General features: G+C 48.1%; 1 protein-coding gene across 2 annotated transcripts in view; it reads left to right on the forward strand.

Moving 5' to 3' along the window:
* Positions 1 to 20,680, forward strand: part of PECAM1 (platelet and endothelial cell adhesion molecule 1) — a 53,950-nt gene that overhangs the window by 22,052 nt on the left and 11,218 nt on the right. For both annotated transcript variants that reach the window (XM_068530370.1, XM_068530369.1), the window contains 8 exons: positions 1,020 to 1,295; positions 4,422 to 4,709; positions 5,328 to 5,435; positions 6,550 to 6,577; positions 7,263 to 7,339; positions 9,102 to 9,155; positions 10,204 to 10,266; positions 15,988 to 16,044. In XM_068530370.1, coding sequence (XP_068386471.1) covers positions 1,020 to 1,295; positions 4,422 to 4,709; positions 5,328 to 5,435; positions 6,550 to 6,577; positions 7,263 to 7,339; positions 9,102 to 9,155; positions 10,204 to 10,266; positions 15,988 to 16,044 — 951 coding nt within the window. The remainder of the gene's footprint in view (positions 1 to 1,019; positions 1,296 to 4,421; positions 4,710 to 5,327; positions 5,436 to 6,549; positions 6,578 to 7,262; positions 7,340 to 9,101; positions 9,156 to 10,203; positions 10,267 to 15,987; positions 16,045 to 20,680) is intronic.

Here is a 20,680-nt window from a genome sequence, read left to right on the forward strand (position 1 = left end):
TGGTGTGGCCTCTGAATCGGCAAGATTCTGCTGCTTGAACAGGCACCCACCCAAAGGGTCAGGGAGGAAACACTGCTTAGTCGACACTAAACTTTAAGATCTAAGTTCCAGTTTTTGATCCCTATCCTGGCTCACCCGAAGGACTAGGACTCCCAGCGGGCAGAAGTAGGTACTTGGACCACCCAGAGCCGGGCTTCTTAGACTTGAATGTGCATGCAAAACCGGGTGACAGCGCAGGTCAGGATGGGGCCAGGTTTTGCATCTCTCACCAGTGCCTTGGGGATGCTGGTGCTGCTGGGCCCTGGACCACACTTTGAGTAGCGGGGTTCTAAATGGATGTGGAACACCAGGCAAGCTGTCACTGTCACTGTTCTTATTCAGTCATGATCCTTCAGTTTAGCCTTCAGTTTAAATCCAGACAAGATTTTAGTCTCAACCGAAGCAGGATTTTAGCAGTCATCTACCTCACAAGGAAATAATGTAAGAGATAAATGTGGGTCATTCCACTGTAATTCTTTTTGTTGTTGTAGTTCTTGGGAGGAGGTCATTTCACTTTATTAGCTTTATAAATAAGCTAATTTCTAAATAATAACCTAGTATAATTCTTGTTTCTGAGGCATGAAATTTACTATCAGGAGAGGCTGAGGCACTGAGAATTTGTTTTAAAATATATTCTGTTCGGGTACTTGTATTTTTTAATATTTTTCTTGTGTCTTTTCTCAATACAAAAAAAAGATGTGAATGTGTGTGTATGTGCACGTAAGATATGTGAAAATATAAGCATATATTTAGGGGGATGTAATGTTCTTCCTGAATTTGTGTCATCCTTTTTTGTTTATATTATTCTCTTTCCCTCTCCCTCCTCAAGATCTTAAAGGAGTCCTCCAAATGTAGATAAAGCAGGCAGGCATTTTAAATTCTAGTAATGACAGAGAAAGCCAAGCCCAGAGTTTGGAGAAGGAATCCCTTGGGCTGGATGTTTTGCTTCAGATTGTTTCTCTCTCTCTCTGTCGTTCTAGAAATGCTTTCCAAGCCCAGTATTTTTCATGACTCCAGGTCTGAGGTGATAAAAGGACAGACCATAGAAGTCAGTTGTCAATCCATAAATGGAACCTCACCCATTTTTTATCAGCTTTCAAAAGCAAGTAAGACTTTGGCGAGTCAGAGCATGGGCTCCAATGAGCCCGCAATATTCAAAGATAACCCAACGAAAGATGTAGAATACCATTGCATCGCGGATAACTGCCATTCCCACACCAAACTGGTCAGCGAACTTCTGCAGGTCAAGGTGATAGGTAAGTCATGTGGGAAGAAGAATCCATGTGGGACTGGGGCTTTAGTTCACATTTTCAAAGTTTTGGGGTAGACAAGAGAAGTGGGTGGTACTTGTGCAAAGTCCATGAACATGACATGTGGCAAAGCAGACCAAGGCCCAAGTAAATGGAGCTGGAAAATATCTGGGGGTTATCAGTGTGGCCAGTGTCATCCTTTTTCAGAACCTTTCAAGTGAACTGCTGAAATTATAAGCATAAAGTGTTCCAAGTTGAGGAAGCACAAAAGTTGTGCTTTGGGGCTCCCTTAGCATTTGCTCATGTTTAGATGAACTGACAGTCTTCTCTGAGAATTGTAGACCAGAGCTCTTCTCTACCATGGACCCTCGGCGGGGGCAAATTCTGTTATGTGTGGAACCCACAGCAGTCAGAGCTTCAGGCTAACAGTCACTCGGACTCTCATACTCGAGAGCAATATACCATTGTCCTGAGATGGATAGTTTTCCTCAAGCCTCTGTCTTGTACCTTTCCGGAGACCTTAGGAGTGCCCATTACTTGCATCTCTGAGACGTTCTGCATCTTGTTGTAAAAAGCTTAAAAAGGCTTCCTCTTTGTCCTCCTCCTTTTTGTTTAATAACTGCTTATCTACACGTGCCATGTGGACATCTTGAGTTGGACAGTAGTTTCTCCTACTATTTTTTGGGTTGGGGGGGGCACGCCGTGCGGCTTGCGGGATCTCAGTTCCCCGACCAGGGATTGAACCCATGCCCTCTGCAGTGAAAGCCTGGAACCCTAACCACTAGGCAACCAGGGAACTCCCTGGTTCCTCCTACTATTAATGTATAGCCTAAGAGAAACAATACTTTTCAAATTAACATCAATATATATTAAGCCTCTCATGCCATAGGGCATACAAAAAAAGAAGACATATTCTTTGTTTTCAATGATATAATGAGAAACACAGGATCTCCTGATTAAATAGTGAAGAAACATTTTAATATATTTGAATAACAGTGCAAACAAATATAGAAAAAAATGTTACCAGGCAACACATGTTTAATTGTCACGCGAACTCTCCTTACAATGATGGTGATAGGAATTTAAGGCATGAAAGATATCTAGCTTGAGTGGGAATAGCTGGGTCAGGAGCCAGGGTTCAACAGTGGGTGGGCAGAGAGGGCTAGAGATGGTCCCCAGCCTAGTCAAATAGGTGATCAAAAGGCTCCATGGAGCAGCTCTAAAGGCTGTGTGTAAGTCAGATGCCTGGAAAGAAGGACTGGGAATGGAGAGTCATTGGATATAAACTGGTAGAGTAGCTGGGCCTAACTGTAAAGGGCATCAGCTGCCAGCCTTAGGAGTTGGGGCTTTGTCCTGTGTGCAGTGAAGAGCCAGAAGAGAGAAGGAGGGCATGCTGAGAATGGGGTCTTGGGAAGATTAACCTGCTGGTCCTATCAGTTAGCAGGAGTGGAGACTTCAGACCTTACAATACCTTAAGAAGCTAACGTAGAAGCCCGTGTGAAACTCTTGGTTTAAAGTGAGTCAGTATTAGTGGCTAATATTTACTGAGCTCTGACCACATGTCCAACCCCGTGTGAAGTTTGTTAGTAAATTATTCCCATTCATACTTACAATAGCCATGTAAGCCCCATGTTAATATCATCCTTATTTTACGATGAGGCAACTAGGGCTTAAGATAAACAGCTGGTGGGCAGTAGGGTCGGGAACTGAGGCCAGGCAGTCTGGCTCCTGAGCCTGGCCTGCCACCACGCCCTTGTGCTTCACAAGAAGACAGGCTGTCAGGTCAGCTGCACCCTCCAGGAGTCTGCCCTTGTGCTTGACCCCCACCATCCCATCCCAGGCCTGGTGCTCCCTTTCGCTGGATCAGCAGCTCCATGGTCTGGCCACGCCCTGCGCTCACAAGAGGGTGATTCATAAATCAGATGCCGGTCTGCCGATCGGTTCATTCTGACACTAGCAGGAACATACTTGGGAAGACAGTTTAGGGTCAGAATTTTAATGGTTGAACATGGAGTGAAAGGGTCTGTCTATAGGAGGTAGATGAGTTCTTCTTGGATCTGCTGGGAATGAGAGGCTGGCAGGGCTTCTCAGTGGAAATGTGCAGGTAAAAGTCAAGACTTGGAATTCAGGGGAGCAACCTGGACTAGAGCTATATATCTAGGCATTAAATGCCATAAGTTTATGTGTTAAATTTGCAAATAGAAGCTACAATGTAGATGAAATCACCAAAGACGAGAATGGAGACAGCAAACTGAGGATTGAATTTTGCAGAAAGTCCACATTTAAGGGACAAACGGAAGAAAAATTGATAAAGAGGGAGCGGCAGGCGAGGAGGTAAGAGAATCAGAGTGTGAGGCTTCACAGAAGCCCAGGGAAAGCTGAGTTCCAAAGGAAGGGCTGGGTGACAGGCGAGAGCTGTAGGGAGGCCAAGGATGGGAAGATGGGAAGAACATCTACCATGGATTGGACCTGCAGGGAACTCAGGGATGAGTTAGTCAGGGGTCAGGTCATCTTTGAGTTTCTTCAAAACCAGAGATATAGGGCAGTTTCAGAAGCAGAGAGATAGAAGTCAGGTTTCCAGGCTAACAAGAAAGTGGGAAATGAGGACATGAAGGCAATTGGTTTAGATCATTCAAAGGAGGAGAGAAACAGGACAAGAGCTCAAGAAGGCAGTGCGTCAAGGTTATTTGCTCGTAAGATCTGGAAGTGCCATGCATCTTTGTAAGCAGAGGGAGAGAAATCACATACAGATGCAGACACAAACACGCACTGTCACTCACACACTTACACACAGTCTCACACACAAACTCACCCAGAACAGACCCTAGTAGAACACAGAAGTTAATCGTATAGTTAAGCTAAGTGGTCAGTAATACTTGAGGTGGTAAGTGAAGGGAGGTGTCCCTAGCATCCTGTGTCTAATCAATATGTGAGGGCAGGAGGTGTCCATTGCTGCCCTTCCGGGCTAATCGGGGGAAGAACTGTGAAGAATGTGGGATAACACAAGTGACTTGAATAAAAGGCAAAGTCCAAGTCTGAGTCACAGTCACAGATAGCTGGTCTTGACCAGTGGCCGTGTCATGTTCTTCCTCTTCCCCACTTCTCAGTGCTAATCCCTTTCCTGCTTTCCAGCCCCGGTGGATGAAGTCAAGCTCTCTATCCTGTTGAGTGAGGAGGTGGAGTCTGGGAAGCCCATTGTGCTTCGATGCTCCGTGAATGAAGGATCTAGTCCCATCACATACAAGTTTTACAGAGAAAAGGAGGGCAAACCCTTCTACCAAGTCACCTTGAATGACACCCAGGCCATTTGGCACAAGCCGAAGGCTAGCAAGGAGCAGGAGGGACAGTATTACTGCACGGCCTCCAACAGAGCCAATCTCTCCAAAAATGTCCTCCAAAGCAACACCCTGACAGTCAGAGGTGAGTCGAGGTCTCAACGGCAAAATGTCGTGTGAGCTCCAAGGGCAAGGCTAGAAAGCACTTGTAAGAGGAAATGGGTGGAAGTTTAACGCATTTTACTGGGGGTTAAGGGACCAACACATTCACCAGGCTCTTTGGTTTCAGGTAATAACAATCCACTCAAGTATAAAAGAGGAATTGATTATTATAAGGAATTAGAAGTATTTCACACAGTCCTAATTACAAATTCATGGTGGAGAGACACCAGCTTGGGTCAAATGTGAGCCCATGGACCACCTGTGGTCAAGAGGAGTGGGTCATGCAGAACAGACATGGTTAGAGGAGCCCACCTATATAGGCAGAGGGTGATTTATGGAGAACGAGGAAGGGTGAACAGACACCCTAAGAAGAGTCTCCTTCAGTCCTATGGTCCTTTCAGACCATCACTGACTCGTTTTATAGCAGAAACAACTATTTCTGCCCCTCCTATGAGCACAGAGTCCCTCAGAGGTAGATGCTCAGTGAAAGACATCAGTTACAAGGATACAAAAAATCAGTCTTATTTGCTGCTTAGGGCTGATATTATTTCTTGCTGGCAGAGGAAAAACTGATATATTTAAAATGTTTTTGCACTTCCAGTCTATCTTGCCCCCTGGAAGAAAGGACTTATTGCAGTGGTTGTCATCGGAGTGATCATTACCACCTTGATACTTGGGGCCAGATGCTATTTTCTGAAGAAAGCCAAGGGTGAGCACAGTCCTTTCATTCCATTCTGACAGGCTGCCCTGCCAGGGAACCCGCCACGGATGTGAGGGGTTTCAGCCTCACGGGAGGCTCGTGCTCTGCTCCAGTGAGGGTCGAGGACATGTGCCTGACGACAGCTGTTTTCCTCCTGGGGTGTCACCTTGATAACCAAAGATTTTGGCTTTGGTGGGTGTGGAGATTTTACTGCCCCTGGATTTAGGTAGGCAAAAGTGAAAGCAGTTGCTTTCTCAGTTGGGCTCCCCAGAAAAGATGAATTTGGGGGGAAGTTGCATCTACATGTGGTCAGAAGCAGCCCTTCGTGTGGATTTGGCGACATCGAGTCCTACAGTTGGTAGAGTTGGGCATGAGTGGAGACACCCACACACGCTGAATGCCTCCCAGTTAATCTTTTGGTTGTGCCATGATTTCTACCCTGTGCTTGGGGTTAGCCACGTGTGGAGGGAAGCCAGGATTACTCATGGGCACTCAGGAATCAGAGTCAGTTAAGCAAGGTGCAAGGAAAAGGGCACAGCACCAGTAAAGTCTGCAAAAATTTTTTTGGGGATAAGGCAGGTTGCTTATCCCTGTTGGTGCTGCTGCCTGGGATGGGAGGAGACAGATGGGATGAGGAGGATTTTTTCCTAAAGCGGGAAAGGGGCAGCCCCCCCTGGGAAAACAGTCCTAAGGCTGAGTCTGGCCTTGGCCTCAGGCCAGTTTGGAATTAAAAGCACGGGGATTGATTAAGCCTTTACTTTGGGGGATGGTCTTGAAGCAAAGAGATAGTTGCCCATTCATCTGGCTCCTCTGGTTCCTGTGCTGTTGTCTTCCTCTCCATCACATTCCATGAAGGGAAGTTGCTTCTGGCTAAAACAGTCGAAATGTCAAATTTCGGAGAACGTGATGTGAAATCTCTTGGTATAAGACCAAGAGAAGACCTGCTTCGTTTATTTGTTTGTTTTCCTTTTTTAAAAAGTGCGAATATATTTGGTTTTCTGTTCTCTCTTTTTATGGGTATTCAATCTTCAAACAAGTCAAATATGGTTGAAATGAGTGTTCCTGTCTGATATGGTTGTGGGCTCTTTATACTGACTTTGGTTCTTGTCTTTGTCTTTCAAAGCCAAGCAGATGCCGGTGGAGATGTCCAGGTCAGTGTACTTGAAAGAGGGGTGGCTGTCCTGTGGGTGTGGATAGACTTGTCTGGAGGGATTCCTGTCATTAGGAAGTTTTCAATGGTTCTTGGCAAACTCAGAAAAATTAGGACCTTGGGTGTGAGCGGTGTAGGGGTGTGTGTGTGTGTGTGTGTGTGTGTGTCTGTGTCTCAGTGGAAGGTTGCCAACTGTCCTTCACGGGAAGGAATGGCTTTATTCTGAGGTCATGTCCTGTCTACACTTTTCCTTATGAAATTATAATGATAGATGGAATTAAAAAATTTTTTACTTACTTGGCAAAATAGAGTTGCCTTAAAAATGGTTGTACTATTTTTACTGTTCTTGAGATCTAAAATCCCAAAGCATGGAAACTATCGTTCTGTTCCTGAAAGAAACAATAGCACAGGATGAGGAATCCCCTCCTGACATGGGATTCACTTCATAAAGGACTCCTCATGTCTGTACGCCCTTTGGCCCGGACGCTTATTTCAACAGCAAAAAGGTTTTTGTCAAATAATCGTAGAGCTGAAGAAAGCATTAGTTCCAAGTGAGAGAGTAAAACTTTCTGCACTTCAGAAAACTCTTCCTGGTTTTCTCATGCTCTTTCCTTGATTATTTTGTTGGTTTGGAGTTAGAGCCAAAAAAACGTTATTTCTTTTTCCTTTTTAAATTTCAATTTAAGGCCAGCAGCACCACTTCTGAACTCCAACAATGAGAAGACGTTGTCAGATCCCAATACTGAAGCCAACAGACATTATGGTATCGTCATGGTTTTGTGCAGTTGTTAAGAGTTTTTCCCAACTTGCTCTACACTCTCCTGTCCCTCTGAGAAGCAGAATCTATGGGCGGTGGGGTGAGGTTGGAAGGGAAACTCTGGCTTCAAGCTGGGACCCTTAATCTAATCAGGCATTGGGTGGTGAGCTAACAAGCAAAACAAAAGCTTAAGAAGAAAGGCAGAACATTGTGCTCTAATTTCACCACCTTCTAAATATCCCAAGGAATGAAAGGTGGAGAATAATTATAATGCTGTGGACACCCACGTGGGTTCTCTTCACACACTGGACGCTGTGCAAGTGAAACCATTCTTCATTTGTAAGAGAGAGACCAGCTATCAAATGAAGGCATTGGTAAAACATCTTCTCAGGTGGAATTATTTATTGCAAACACAAGGCAGTCTCATTTCAAACTTGCCCCAGTGGGAAACCAATTTAAAGATCTCACTGTTGGTAGAGGCATTAAAAAAAAAAAAAAAAAAAAGACTGGTACAATAAAGGAATAACTGGTTATGAGGTTTATCACAAGCTTGAAAGTCAGCTCAATAGGGTGGGGAGCCAACCCCGGCTGTTCTTAATCCCATTAGGTCTGTGAGAAAATTGTTCAGACCTTTTAGCAGGGGTGTTGTCTGTTTCCCAGAGGGGGCCATGATTACATCACACAAAAAGTTCTGTCCCAGACAGTTTTGGGAATTAAACACTGATGTTCTTTTCTAATTCTGTAACAGCGTCGCACAAAATAAAAACTTTTTAGAATACACCTTTTACAGGGCATCCCTGAGAAATCTTTTGAGAAATGAGCAATTCCTATAGTATTGAATCATAAACTTTTTAAAAAGTAAAATAAAACATTTGTCGTAATAAGAGTAATGTGCCAATAAAGAGAAAAGAGCAAATATGTCATTGAAGAAACTACATTCAGAAAAGTTTGGTGAATATTTAGCAAAAAGTAATCCAGTGCTATAGAGAAAATACCTCTTTGTGGTATAAAGTGGGTTCTGTTGGTAATTTGTATTTATACATAAGAACAAAGATATGATATTCTAAATTAAATGCTGATAAAGACTTATATTAAAATAGAATTTCCTCCCAAATTTCCAAAATTCAAGAAATACTCCAATTCTTATAATATTTTCTCTGCATGGATTATTTCAGTTTATAAATGTATGTTAGTAATCACAATAGTAATTTGTAAATACATAATGGAATGGAATGGAAAACCATGTGTTCTTCAGGAGTAGTATTTGTAACACTTGTAAGAATTCTTTTTAATAAAGAACAACTTGATAAAAAAGATCAAGAAATTTTTGCTCCTGCCCAGGTGGCAGCCTGGAGGTATTGCAATATCTTTAAACCATGTTCTCATGGATCCAATTCTCCAGCTGAAGGATACTGGTCCACTAGTATCCTTCATGTTTGTGGTCACTGGCTCGCCCCTTCTAGAATTAAGCTTAATTTCTTCTGAGCTTGCGTCTAGTGAACAATTCTGAATTTTGAACAACTCATAAATAGCCGTGTCCCTCCCATGCGATGGTGGGCATCATACCGGTTTTAGAAAGAGACCAGGAAGTGGGTTGGATGGGACCCAGGGCCACCAGGAGGGTATTCGGACCCCAGATACACTGCTGGTTGCCAACTACACTGAAGAATTTGGGCTTGACTCCTTTTGTTAGTGGCACTGAGTTTTCTAAAATTTATGTAGAAAACTAGGAATTCCATTGTCACTCATCCTGTTATTTTTCAACTAGGTTACAATGAAGATGTTGGAAACCATGCAATGAAGCCATTAAATGAAAATAAAGGTAATTATCTATCTAACTTTTTAAAAATTAGAAACCTTTGCTTTTATATAAAAGACCCCTAGGAAAAGAACAAAAGCTGTTAAGACCTGTGGATATTTCCTCATCTCTCTTAAATGGAGATGGCTATTGCTTTCTCCAAAGATGCTGTCTCGTGTCTCGTTACTTGTCTTAAAAATAAGCATCAGTGCTATTTTATTTTATTTTTTATAGTGTATTTTTCATTTTTTTGTTTTTTCTCATGTATTTTTCATTTTTATTAAACATTTAGTAGATACAAAATAATATTTATAAGTTATGTATAAAATATAAACAATAGCAATTCAATAAATAACTGCATACCCATCATCCTTTAAAAAAAAAAAAAAAAGAACATTTCCACTACCTTTAAAGTACCCTGCGTACTTCTTCCCACCCCAGCCTCTTAACACTTTTCTTTGCCAGCTTTATTGAGATATACTCGACATATAACCTTGTGTAAGTTTAAAGTGTACAACATGATGATTTGCAGTAATGCTACATTAAAAAACACCTGTGCCTCTACTATCCAAGAGAAGGGAGATCCTCCTGACTTATTTAGTAGCCCATTCTGAATCAGGAAGTTCCATTTTGGGTGTAACTTGATCTCCTATGCATATGCCTCATACTCTCAAAGCAGTTTGAGGCTGGGGACCCCGTTCCCCATTTCCTGAGATCCTTTCCATCTTGGAGAAAGCATTCTGTGCCTGTGGCCATGGAGAAGGCTTCTATAGTTAACTGCCGTGGCCGATGCCGTCTGTTTTCTGTATCTAATGAGCTTTACGAGTCCTCACACTGTGGTAACAACAGGACCTGAGCCGGAGGGTCCTTCCACATCCCGGGAGTGCAGGCCTCCTCACTACCTCTCCCAGCCTGAGTTTTCTCGCCCACTTAGAATGGAGTTAAGCCTGCATCCAGCTTCCCTGTTAAAATACAGACTTCTTCGATCACTTGAATAGAAATCTCTAGTGTGGTCTGAGACCCCCCAAGGAGACTCTGTCTAACTGCAGGCTGCTGTGGTTCTTTCGAGCAGAGCCTCTGACCTTGGACGTGGAGTACACTGAAGTGGAAGTGACCGCCCCTGAGCCTCACAGAGGTAACACCATCACTCAAGGGATTCCCCACGTTTTACTGTCTGATTGAGTGTAGATGCCAGGGTGGGCTGTGCTGTGGCCCCCGGACAAGAATCTAGTCACCCTCATGACTCAGAAGGGAGGTGGTCAGCAGACAGACGGGCTGGACATGCCCAAGGCAGGAGCAGTGACACCCACCCAGGTTTGGAGGTGTAAAATTTCATTAATTATTATTTATCATATGACTAATGATGGCTGCGTTTTATTGAGCAATTACTAAGTGCTAAGAAATGGGTCTGTTGAGAGACTCTTAGCAGGCAGCCTCACTCCTGGGTGTTTGGGAATCCTTCCAGAGGTAGCCCCCTTGCCCCAATCCAGCACCTTCCTTAAAAAGTTGCTTGCAGACTGAGCTTGTATAAATGAAATGTGCAAGGGGATGAAAGGGCTTGGCTATTTAAAGGGACAATTGGGTAAAGGCTTTTGAAAGCACAGACTCCCTCTGCATGTAAACAGTGGCACCATCATTATGCTTCAGGCTTTGTTTTTATGTGTGTGGTTCTCTTGGGCACACTGGCCTGGAGAAGGCCCCTAGCTCTGGTCCTGCAATGGGGAGACTGACTCAGGGTGGGTCAGTCCACAGCAAGCACTAGAACGTCAATCTCAGCTGCTTCGGGCACCACACACAAAAAAAGATGCACATCCTCCCAAACCTCCTTAGCTCCCCCAGAGGCTGCCACACAAAGGAAGCAGCCACCCGAGCCTTCCTGCCCTGCTGGGAAGCTCGTTAGGGCTGTTGCTGTGCATCCCCCTTCCTGCTGAGGCTGAGGCCAAGCTGCGTCCACTCAGCCTTGCAGGCCCGGGGCTGCTTTGCAGACCGTGCCTGTGTAGCCTCAGCCAGAGCCACGTGGTGATGGCGTTCTCTTGTCACCTCTTGCTCCATGATCTGGAAGGAGTTTGGGGTTCCTTCCTTCTTCCCTTGCTTAGCACGGTTCCAGGTACCATGTCCGCCGATGTGTCCATGGAACCTTCCAGGCAGGGCCGTCCCCTGTAGCCCCTGGGGCTGGGTGCTGCACAACAGGGCCACCATGCCCGTAGTCTGCAGTCAGCATGGCCCCTGCAGTTGGTACTGCCTGATCTGCACCACTACACAGGGCGTCGCAGTTCCAAGTCTAGACTGGTCGGGGCAGGGGTGGGGGCCACGGCCGGCCAGAAGTTCTCTTCCTCTTTACTTCACAGTAAAGTGATTTGCTTGTTGGGTTAGCAAATTAGGGGCCCATGATGGACCAGCCCCAGTGCAAGCAGCAAAGGTACATATGTGGTCCCCTTCTCGCGGAGGTGTAGCCCCTGAGGGAGTCAGGAAAACAAGGAACCGATGAGCAGATAGTATCAGGTTAGAGTCAGAGCTTGCAGGAAGAGTGGGGTGTGATGGAAGGCCTGAAAGGTGATGCCTTTTCTGGCTGGGTGGTCCCAGAAGGCCTGTGTGAGGGGTGGCAGGACAGTGGGTGGTGGCCTAGAGCTTGGCTCATTTAAAGACCTGAAAGGAGACCTTAAAGAATCCTTAAATGACTCTTTCTGGTCCTTCTGCAGAGAGGGCGACAGGGAGTGAAGGCAGATGAAGCTGGGAGGACCAGGCTGGGGCCACGGACTGCAGGGCTGCTGGGGTTCTCTTTTTGTTCTAGTCTCAGTGGACTGGGGGCCTTTGGAAGCCTTTAAGCAGCAAAGTGACAAGTTCCAACTTCCTTCTTTTAAAAACGATCCTTGTGGCTGGTGTGGAGGATGGATTAAAGGGAACAGAAATGGAAACCAGGCAAGAGGGGAGGAGGATGGAGCCAAAGTGCTGGCAGTGGATAGATTCTGGATATATGTTACAGGCAGACCGCAGTACTGGATGAAAATTCGTGGCCAGGTTGTGGGAGACAGAATGACTGACTACGTGTTTCTTGACCAAACAACCGCATGGATGGTCGTGATGCCTGCGATTGGGAGGCACAGGCTCACGGGGAGCCTGGTTCGGTTGGGTTAAATTTGAGAGCCCAGGAGGAGAGAGCGCAGGGGTCTGGTGCTCAGAACCAAGCGTGGGTGGGCTCTGGCCGATGGGACTTTAGGGCGCTCCTCGCCGGCCTTCCCTGGTCCAGCCTGAGCCCCTCCATCACCATGCATCGTGGGTGCCGTCCCACAGGTAACAGCTTACTTCCTGCTAAGGGGGCTTCAGACTTGGAAGGAAAGGGGAACCACAACAAGAGGGCAGGGCTGAACGTGTGTGGGAAACCCCGCTGTCCTCCATGCCCCACTGTGCTCAAGCAGAGAGCGATTGCCCTGGGTTCTGGCCTCATGGTTCTGATACTTGTCCCAGAGGGCCAGGCCCCACCCTTACCCTGCTGCCGGCTGGGCCCGGGCGAGGTGGAGTTATGAGGGCTGTACGTGAGGCCTGGAAGGCTTTGGATTGAAGGAAACTGAAGCAGGAAGAAGGAAGCAAGGTTTTGTCCTTGGAAAAGCATCCGTTTTCCATTCCTGTGGGGATGTTTCCACGTTAGCAGTGTCTGGTTTTCTTTTTCTTGCTTGAAGGTGGGGAGCGGTTGAAGGGAAAAGAGAACCCCTGGGACCAGGCGAAGCAGGGGTGCTTTGCTTGCCAAGCTCTGTACCTGCAGGGTTGTAACCAGCTGGGTCACCTTTCCCCGGTTTGCACAAAGGTGCTGAGTGGGCTGCAGGGGCCTCGGCAGAGCTGGAATGAAAGTCACTTGGATGGAAATGGAGAGTTTCTAGAGGATTCAAGTTGTTTTCTGGACCCAGCCTCTTTGGCAGCTAAGGGACAGTTGGGGAGAGCGGCCTGGCCCAGGATGCTGTCCCCCTGTTTTCTCATGGGTGGGGAGTGGGGCATTACTAGGTGAGGGCAAGACTTTGTGGGTTCAAGGCCAGTGGTGAGTCAACTTGACCTGATCTTGGCCAACCCAGCTCCCTGTCCTCAAGGCCTCCGTCCTCTACAGATGGGATGGAGGAAGGAATGGGGACCATGTCCAGCTCTAACCGTGGCTGGCAGCTGACCAAGTGGTCACTTGGAGGTGGAGGAGGGGTGGGAAGGAACTCGTTAAATCCCGGTTTGCTGCATGTTTGCTCTGAGACTAATTGCTGGGAAAACCCCATGACGTTGAAGCCATCTCTTTCTCTGTTAACAGAGAAAAACAGAAGCCAAAACAAAGCCCATCCGGAAACATCCCTGACAGCAGAGACAAACAGCCTGCTGGCCTGGTTTAGTCATTAGCAGACAGCTGCTGCCTCGGAGCAGCGGGAGGAGGGGCACTCTCAGTGAGCTGCAAACCCCGTCCCCCTGGCCGGGCGGAGCCAGGAGGGCAGTGGGGGAAACTGCCGGGCCAGCTGCAGATCTGGCAACTCAACCAAGAAGTGAAACCATCCTGCTGCCCTGGCTGATACACAGAGTTATGAGGTGAAAGGGAGTTGAGTGCAGCTCCTTGGGTCCAGAGGGTGTCAGAGCGTCCCCAAGGTGACCAGAGGTCTGCCGGCCACCCATTATGTGCCTGGGGGCGGTGGAGTTCCCAAGGGTGTCCAGAGCCCCAGGCTTGGCCGCCCATTCCCTCCCCTCCATTCCCTCCCCAACGCCCCCGGCTCCCACTGTGAAGGAGGATGAGCTGGCAGGGCCCCCACTGCTCCTGGTGTGCAGTGTCCTAGAGCGTTTATCACAGCATTGTTTGCGTACCATCCGCCCCAGAGCCCGGAGCTTCCGAAAGCTGGAACCAGGTCCCCGGTCACCTTTTCCTCTTCCACAGTGCCCAGCACACAGTAGGTGTTAGGACCATGTTGAACGAGTGACTTGCCCATGCCTGACATTGAGCAAAGACTCCCTTAGTGATGCGGTAGAACCCCCAGTAGATAGGGGAGTTGCTGGAGCTTCCTTCTACACCCTCAGATCTGGTGCCGTGGAGAGTGGAGAGTGGTGAGGGCATCTCTGCTGTCCTCTTAGAGAAAGGCAGGTGTCCCAGCAGGGGGTGCCTGGTATCTCAGCCACTCTGCTGAGTACCAACTGCTATCTGGTGCCCTGGGGGGAGTCACTACGATGCCTTCTGCAAGGTCCTGGCACCCCAAGTGCCCCAGTGCAGCTCTCTATCTGAACTGCCACCCAAGCTTTCTCCTGCCATTTAGGTCATGACATAGGAACCACGACCATTTCGTGTGTGATGAATGACCGTGATTTTAATCCTAAGACCTAAAACCTCAGAGATCAGGCTGATCATGACGAGACCTTCCTGAAGGTTGGGAGTCTGAGACAGAGACACCCGCAGGGACGTTGACTGTTGTCTTCACTGTCCCATCAAACCTTTATAGGTGCCTCCAGGTAGCTGTGCAAAGTCTGGGATCGGGAGGAGCACAAGACCCAAGGCACTGCCCTAGAGGAGCGTGGGGTCCACCAGGGGAGACGGTCCTGGGGACAAGTCGTGTCAGTGTGTCGTGGGCAAGTGTCCCCAAAGTGCTGTGGGAGCCCACGTAACTGCCCAGGGCACAGGGAAGGGGGGAGTGTGTAAGGGAGTATGTAGGTGTGTGAGGGTATGTGCCACCAAGTGCAAGAGCGAAGCTTGTCCTGGGGCTTGGAGGATGAGGAGGAACGGGGCAAAGCAAAAGGGCGGTGCAGACAGCGGAGGAGTGTGTGCAGGATCAGGGCGTGAGAGAGGGGAGCCTGGTGAGTCGAGGATATCTTGGTGTAGTTAGAGTCTGTGTACGTGCCCTGGCCATCTGCCACTGAGGAAAACGACATCCACGTGGCACTGACCATGGCGGCAGGAAGCATCACCCAGTCTGGGGTTCCGTTTCCCAATTGATAGAGGGAGAATGCTGGCCACACGGCATCAGGCACCTTTCTACAATAAGGCTTCCTGGTCCTTTGTGCAGGTGAGAGGGAAGTGGCGGGCTCCATCCTGAGGGTCTGTGTGTGTAAGTGCATGTAGACGCACCATGAGTGTGTGTACGTGTGTGTATACACAACCTGTATGTGTACGTCAGCTTAAACAGATGGCTGTACGGGGGCTCTTTGTCTCCCAAACCACTGAGTCTCCTCTGGGTGTAATCCACACCCTAAGTGGGTCATCTTGTCTGCTGTTCAGAAAGGGTCCAGACCAGAGGATCTGAACCCTGTCTGCATATTAGAACCCCCTGGGAAGCTCTTAAAAACACCAACACCAGGGCCCACCCTGGACCAATTCAATCAATCTGCAATGAGGCCGGGCTTGTTAACATTTGAAATCAACCAGCCCAGTTGTCTAGAGTTGTAAGTGGGTCCCAGCTTATCCTTAGAGTCACAGATGATACCCAGGCTCTAACCCAGACCTTGGGTGATTGGGAGACCCTAACCCAGCCTCCTGGGAGGGGCTGGCAGAGCAGCTGGACAGAGGGACACAGTGGCAGAGGAAGAGGGATGGGGCCGCTGAGCTGGAGGCTACAGGTCTGTGCTGGGGGTACCTCTACGTGCACCCTCTAGGTCCAGGGGTCCCACAGTGGCCTGTTGGCCTCAAACTTCCAGGCTGAGAGTGATGCTGGAGAGACCATGATCTTCTAAAGGCGGGAAATGGCCCGGGCTCAGTAGTGACAGGGATTCCAGCGGCTCCTGGAGATGGGCACTCGTGGGGTGGGTAGTGGGGTATAGCCTTGCCTGGGAGCCTCCGACATTTTCCTGCTTCAGCAGTGAGCTGACCTGGTGCCCAGAGGCAGTTGTTGACCTGTGCTTGGTCCCTTTCCAGGTCTGGGAACAAAGGGCACGGAGACGGTGTACAGTGAAATCCGGAAAGCTGACCCCGGTGAGTGAGGGCCCCCTAGCTCCCCCAGCCAGGGGTTGGGGGGAGGGCACTTCCCGCAATCTCATGCATGGGGTCTTGGGAGTGGGCAGGGGAAAGAAGGAGCCAAGGCGGCCAGAAAGGGTGCCAGAGTTGTACCAGAGTTGTTAACCCTCTCTTCCCCACCACCCTTAAAAAGTGGCCACAGGTGACGTGTCCTATTTATTTAGTCGATGAACACTTATTGAGTGCCGACTGCATGCCAGGCAAACAGAACCTTATACCTTCACACCCAACTAACGGCCAGGTGGACCAAAGCGTGTCCTGGTGCCCCTGTGTGCTCATGAGATGCCCAGCAGCGTTCCGGGCACTCCTGACCCCAAGAGAAGCAGCGTGGCCCTGCCTGTTCTCAGGTGCCAGCCAGGGGCCTCACCTGCTCCTCAGCCGGGCCCTGGTGCACTGGGGCTCCCGAAGGTCTTAGGCAAAGTCAGTGCTTTGCTTTGAAGACGTTCAGTAGCTTCGGCCTTTCTGTGAGCTGACTTTGGGGAAGGGTGTATGGATCTGCTTCCGCTTCCTTTGACTTCAGCCCAGACCCCACTTCATTTCCCATTTCCACTGCTTCCTCATGGAGAGATTCCCTGGGACTGAACAGACACGGAACTGGGGATGCTCCCAGCAGTCTCATTTTCTGTGTAATTATTCTCTTCCAGTCTCACGAAATGAAATCCACAAAGACCACTTTTATTTTTTTATCTTTTTTTTTAATTGAAATCAAGTCGATGTACAATATTATGTAAGCTTCAAGTGTTCTACGTAGTGGTTTGGCGTTTGCATACATTGTGAAATGATCACCACGATAAGTCTAGTAACCATCTGTCCCCATACAGAGTTATTACAATATTATTAGCCATATACCTTGTGTGATATATTATATCCCCATGACTTATTGTTTTATATAACTGTAGGTTTGTTACCTCCTAATTCCCTACACCTATTTCGCCCATCCCCCATCCTCCTCCCTTCTGGCACCAACAGTTTGTCCCCTGTATCTGAGTCTGTTTTCACACAAAGACTACTTTCAAATTCTGAAAATAAGTCACAACCCAAAGGGCATAAACATTCCAGGGGGAAAATAGTCACTATGCAGACATCTTGCTTTGTACAACAAACCTCTACTTAAGTGGATTCTTTGAAAGGGAATTATTAAAACAGGCTGGAAAACTTTGATAAAGCCTGGATACCCCAAGGGTGGTCCACAGACAGGTAGCAATGATCTCAGGCCCAAACCAGACTCACAGGGTCAGAATCTCCAGAATCTGAACTCCAACAAGGTCCCATGTATTTCTTTTCTTTTCTTTTTTTTTTTTTTAATATTTATTTATTTATTTTGGTTGTGCCAGGTCTTAGTTGCGGCCTGTGGGCTCCTTAGTTGCAGCACACGGGCTCCTTAGTTGTGGCATCCGAACTCTTAGTTGCGGCATGCGTGTGGGATCTCGTTCCCTGACCAGGGATCGAACCTGGGCCCCCTGCATTGGGAGCACGGAGTCTTATCCACTGAGCCACCAGGGAAGTCCTGGTCCCATGTATTTCTGATGCTACCAATATTTGAGAAGCACTGTCTTACCTGAAGAGCCTACTTGTTATCTGAACTAGGAATCACCCCTTAATTAATCTTTTTAAAAGTGGTATTTTCATGGGTAGAGCAGAAACTCAGCCCCATGGAGAACTTGACACTGACTGAATGATATTTGAAAACCATTTCCTGGGGAATTTTTGGCTTCAGTATCTCATTTTGCAGTCTCAGTCTATTCAGAGCTAGCAAAACACAAATTTAGAAACAGGCTTCCTCTGTTCTTCCAGTGTAACAGAAAGCTGAAGCTCAGATCAGGTTCAAGGTTGGTCCTGATGGGTAATTGTGTAAAAATGCCCCCTTTGCTTTCCTCGTGGATGGTCCCTGAGATGGCTTGCTTTCAGTTGCTTTGGTTATGCAAAAACTCATGTTTATTAAGCACTTACTGTTTGTGCTAAGTGGTCTATATTACATTATCTCTTTCAATCCTCCACAATAAATCCCATTTTTCAGATGAGGATACTGAGGCAAAGAGGGCTTAAAACAGTTCCCCACGGTTAGGGTTAGTACACCAGGACTGGCCCACCCCAGAGCTGGATTCCATGCTCCTGATCATTGAGCTGCCTTTGGTTTTGGGGAAGGGAAGCTGGTGAAGTGTGGAGGCCACAGGGAACCCCGGCTACAGGAGGCCTGGGGTCTGTGGCCACCTGAGGCCACCCCTGGAGGCCCCATACAGTTGGTGAAGGCCATGCCCAGTGTGGATTCCAAAGGGCTTGTGTTAGGGACCCTGCAAATTAGCCTGAAAAGAGACATATTAACAAGAAAAAAGCAGTGAGAGTAACTCGGTAGAGTGGGGTGAGGGAAGTTCCCGGAAGGCTTCCTTCTGCATCCGTTGATTCTCATTTGCCTCTAGCTCAAAATAACCCTTATGCCAAAGTGGCATGTTTTGGGGTGGCATATTCTGGTTTTCTACTCTGCTTTAGGGTAGCTGTTCAAGTGGGTTCTCTCAGTGTCCCCAGGCTGGTTCTAGATGCCTGAGTCCTCAGTCCCCCGGCTATTGGAACCTGACTGCTCCCGCTGGCCTCAGGCTGGAACAGACCCTAGGCACCATAGAACCCAACCCAGCAGGGATTTGAGGTGGTAAAGAGCCCTGTTTTGCTGCGAGATATCTGAGCCCCTGTCCTGGTGCTGCCACTTAACAACTGTGCAACTTTGACCAAGAGGCCTGACCTCTCTGTGACTCAGTTTCTTCAACTGTTAAATGGAGATGGGATTAAATGAGAAAAGGGGATGAGATGGCGCCAGGGGAGATGGTGCCATTTACTCCAAGCACGCAGTCAGTGTATCACCCCTACCATACAGTGAGCATTCAATCCATTTTAGCTAAAAAATGCATGAGGAACTTGAGCCCTAGTGCCTGGCCCAGGGCAAGACTAGAGGCAGCTCCGGACTCCCAGGCCAGGGCATTCCCACTGTGCTATCTGGGCCATCAGGTGTCAGTTGGGGCTTGGGTCTCTCTATAATCTGGTCTTTCATCTGGCAGCCAGCTCCTGCCAGGTAGGTAGAGGGAGCCCTGGGTCTTATAGCCAAAACCACGTCGCTGCTGCAAAAGCCAGTGTCCTGGAAGCCAAGGGAGTTCCTGTTTTTGAGCGTTTCCCACTCAGCTGCTGCCCAAGGGGAGGAGGCTGCAGGCCTTGCTTGATTCCTCTTCTCTTTTCTTTTTTTTCCTCAGTCAGCCACTCAAAACCATCATAGGGTTGATGGAGGCTCTATTATTATTCCTGCTCTACAGATGGGGAAATGGGCAGAGGTCAAATAGCTTGTCCTGGTCCCAAGGCCAGTGGTGGCAGAGCAGGGACGGAGTGCAGGGAGCCTGGCTGCAGAGTGGCGCGCTTCACAAGCCTCATGTTTCCTCTGTGTTGCCAAACCCACTGGCTTCCACTTTCATCAGCCTAATTAGAGGATTCAACTCTGTCTACTTTAGAAGTTAAGAGTAACAGCCTGGTATGGTCTGGGTGACCCTGGGTGAGTCATGGAGCCTCTCAGGACCTCGGTCACCTTCTCTGTGGAATGAGGGGCATGGGCTCGAATCTGGATCAGGGGTTCTCCAGGTTGGTTACAATACAGGTAGACTGGCACCACCTCTGATTCAGTAGGTCTAAATGAGCTGAGAATTTGCATTTCTAATAAATTCCCACATACTGCTGCTGCTGGTCTGGGGACACACTTTTAGAACCATTTTCTAGATGCTCTGAGTTCCCTTCTGACTGTACCACTCTGAGTTCTGCTGTGCTTCTCGTTTGAAGGGGTAGAGTCTTTCTTACTCCCCAGCAATCCTGGAGGGATTGCTCCAGATTGGCCGGCAGAGATAACCCAGAAACACTGTGTGTGTGTGTGTGTGTGTGTGTGTGTGTGTGTGTTTGTGTGTGTGTGTGTGTGTGTTGAGGGGAGGGTGTGACCCACAATAAAAAAAGGCCCCGGTACCCAGAAACACTGTGTGTGTGTGTGTGTGTGTGTGTGTGTGTGTGTGTGTGTGTGTGTGTGTGTGTGTGTGTTGAGGGGAGGGTGTGACCCACAATAAAAAAAGGCCCCGGTGAGGGTCTCTGGGCTGGTCCATGAGCAGGCTGAGCGCAGGGCTGAGTCTTCTCTGACTTTTCCTTCTTAGGTTTTTGTTCTTCCCCACCTTAGTTTCTCAGTTCCCCATCATCTTCCAACAGCAGCACTTCAGGGCTGGCTATTTTGGGAAATGGCTCACAGGGCGTAGTTCTGGCTCTTAGACCCCCTTTTTCCCCTGAGTGATGCAAAGGAAAACTGCTCCTCTAGATAAGCAAAAGGGCAACAGGCAGGCCTGCCTCCAAGGAGCAGCCCCAGGCGGGGCTCTGGGTAGCCCCAGGCGGGGCCCTGGAGAGGGTGTCAGGGGATCTTGTAGGCCATGGGAGGCACCAGGTCTTTGCAATCTTGGCTTTAGGCTCTGAGCTCAGCACTTTTTTTCTTTTTTAAAAACCTGTGGCTGGCCAAAAAGTTCATTCGGGTTTTCGTAACATCTTATGGAAAAACCCAAACGAACTTCTTGGCCAACCCAGCACATAA

This window comes from Eschrichtius robustus, chromosome 20, assembly GCF_028021215.1.
Source record: "Eschrichtius robustus isolate mEscRob2 chromosome 20, mEscRob2.pri, whole genome shotgun sequence".
Lineage (NCBI taxonomy): Eukaryota > Metazoa > Chordata > Mammalia > Artiodactyla > Eschrichtiidae > Eschrichtius > Eschrichtius robustus.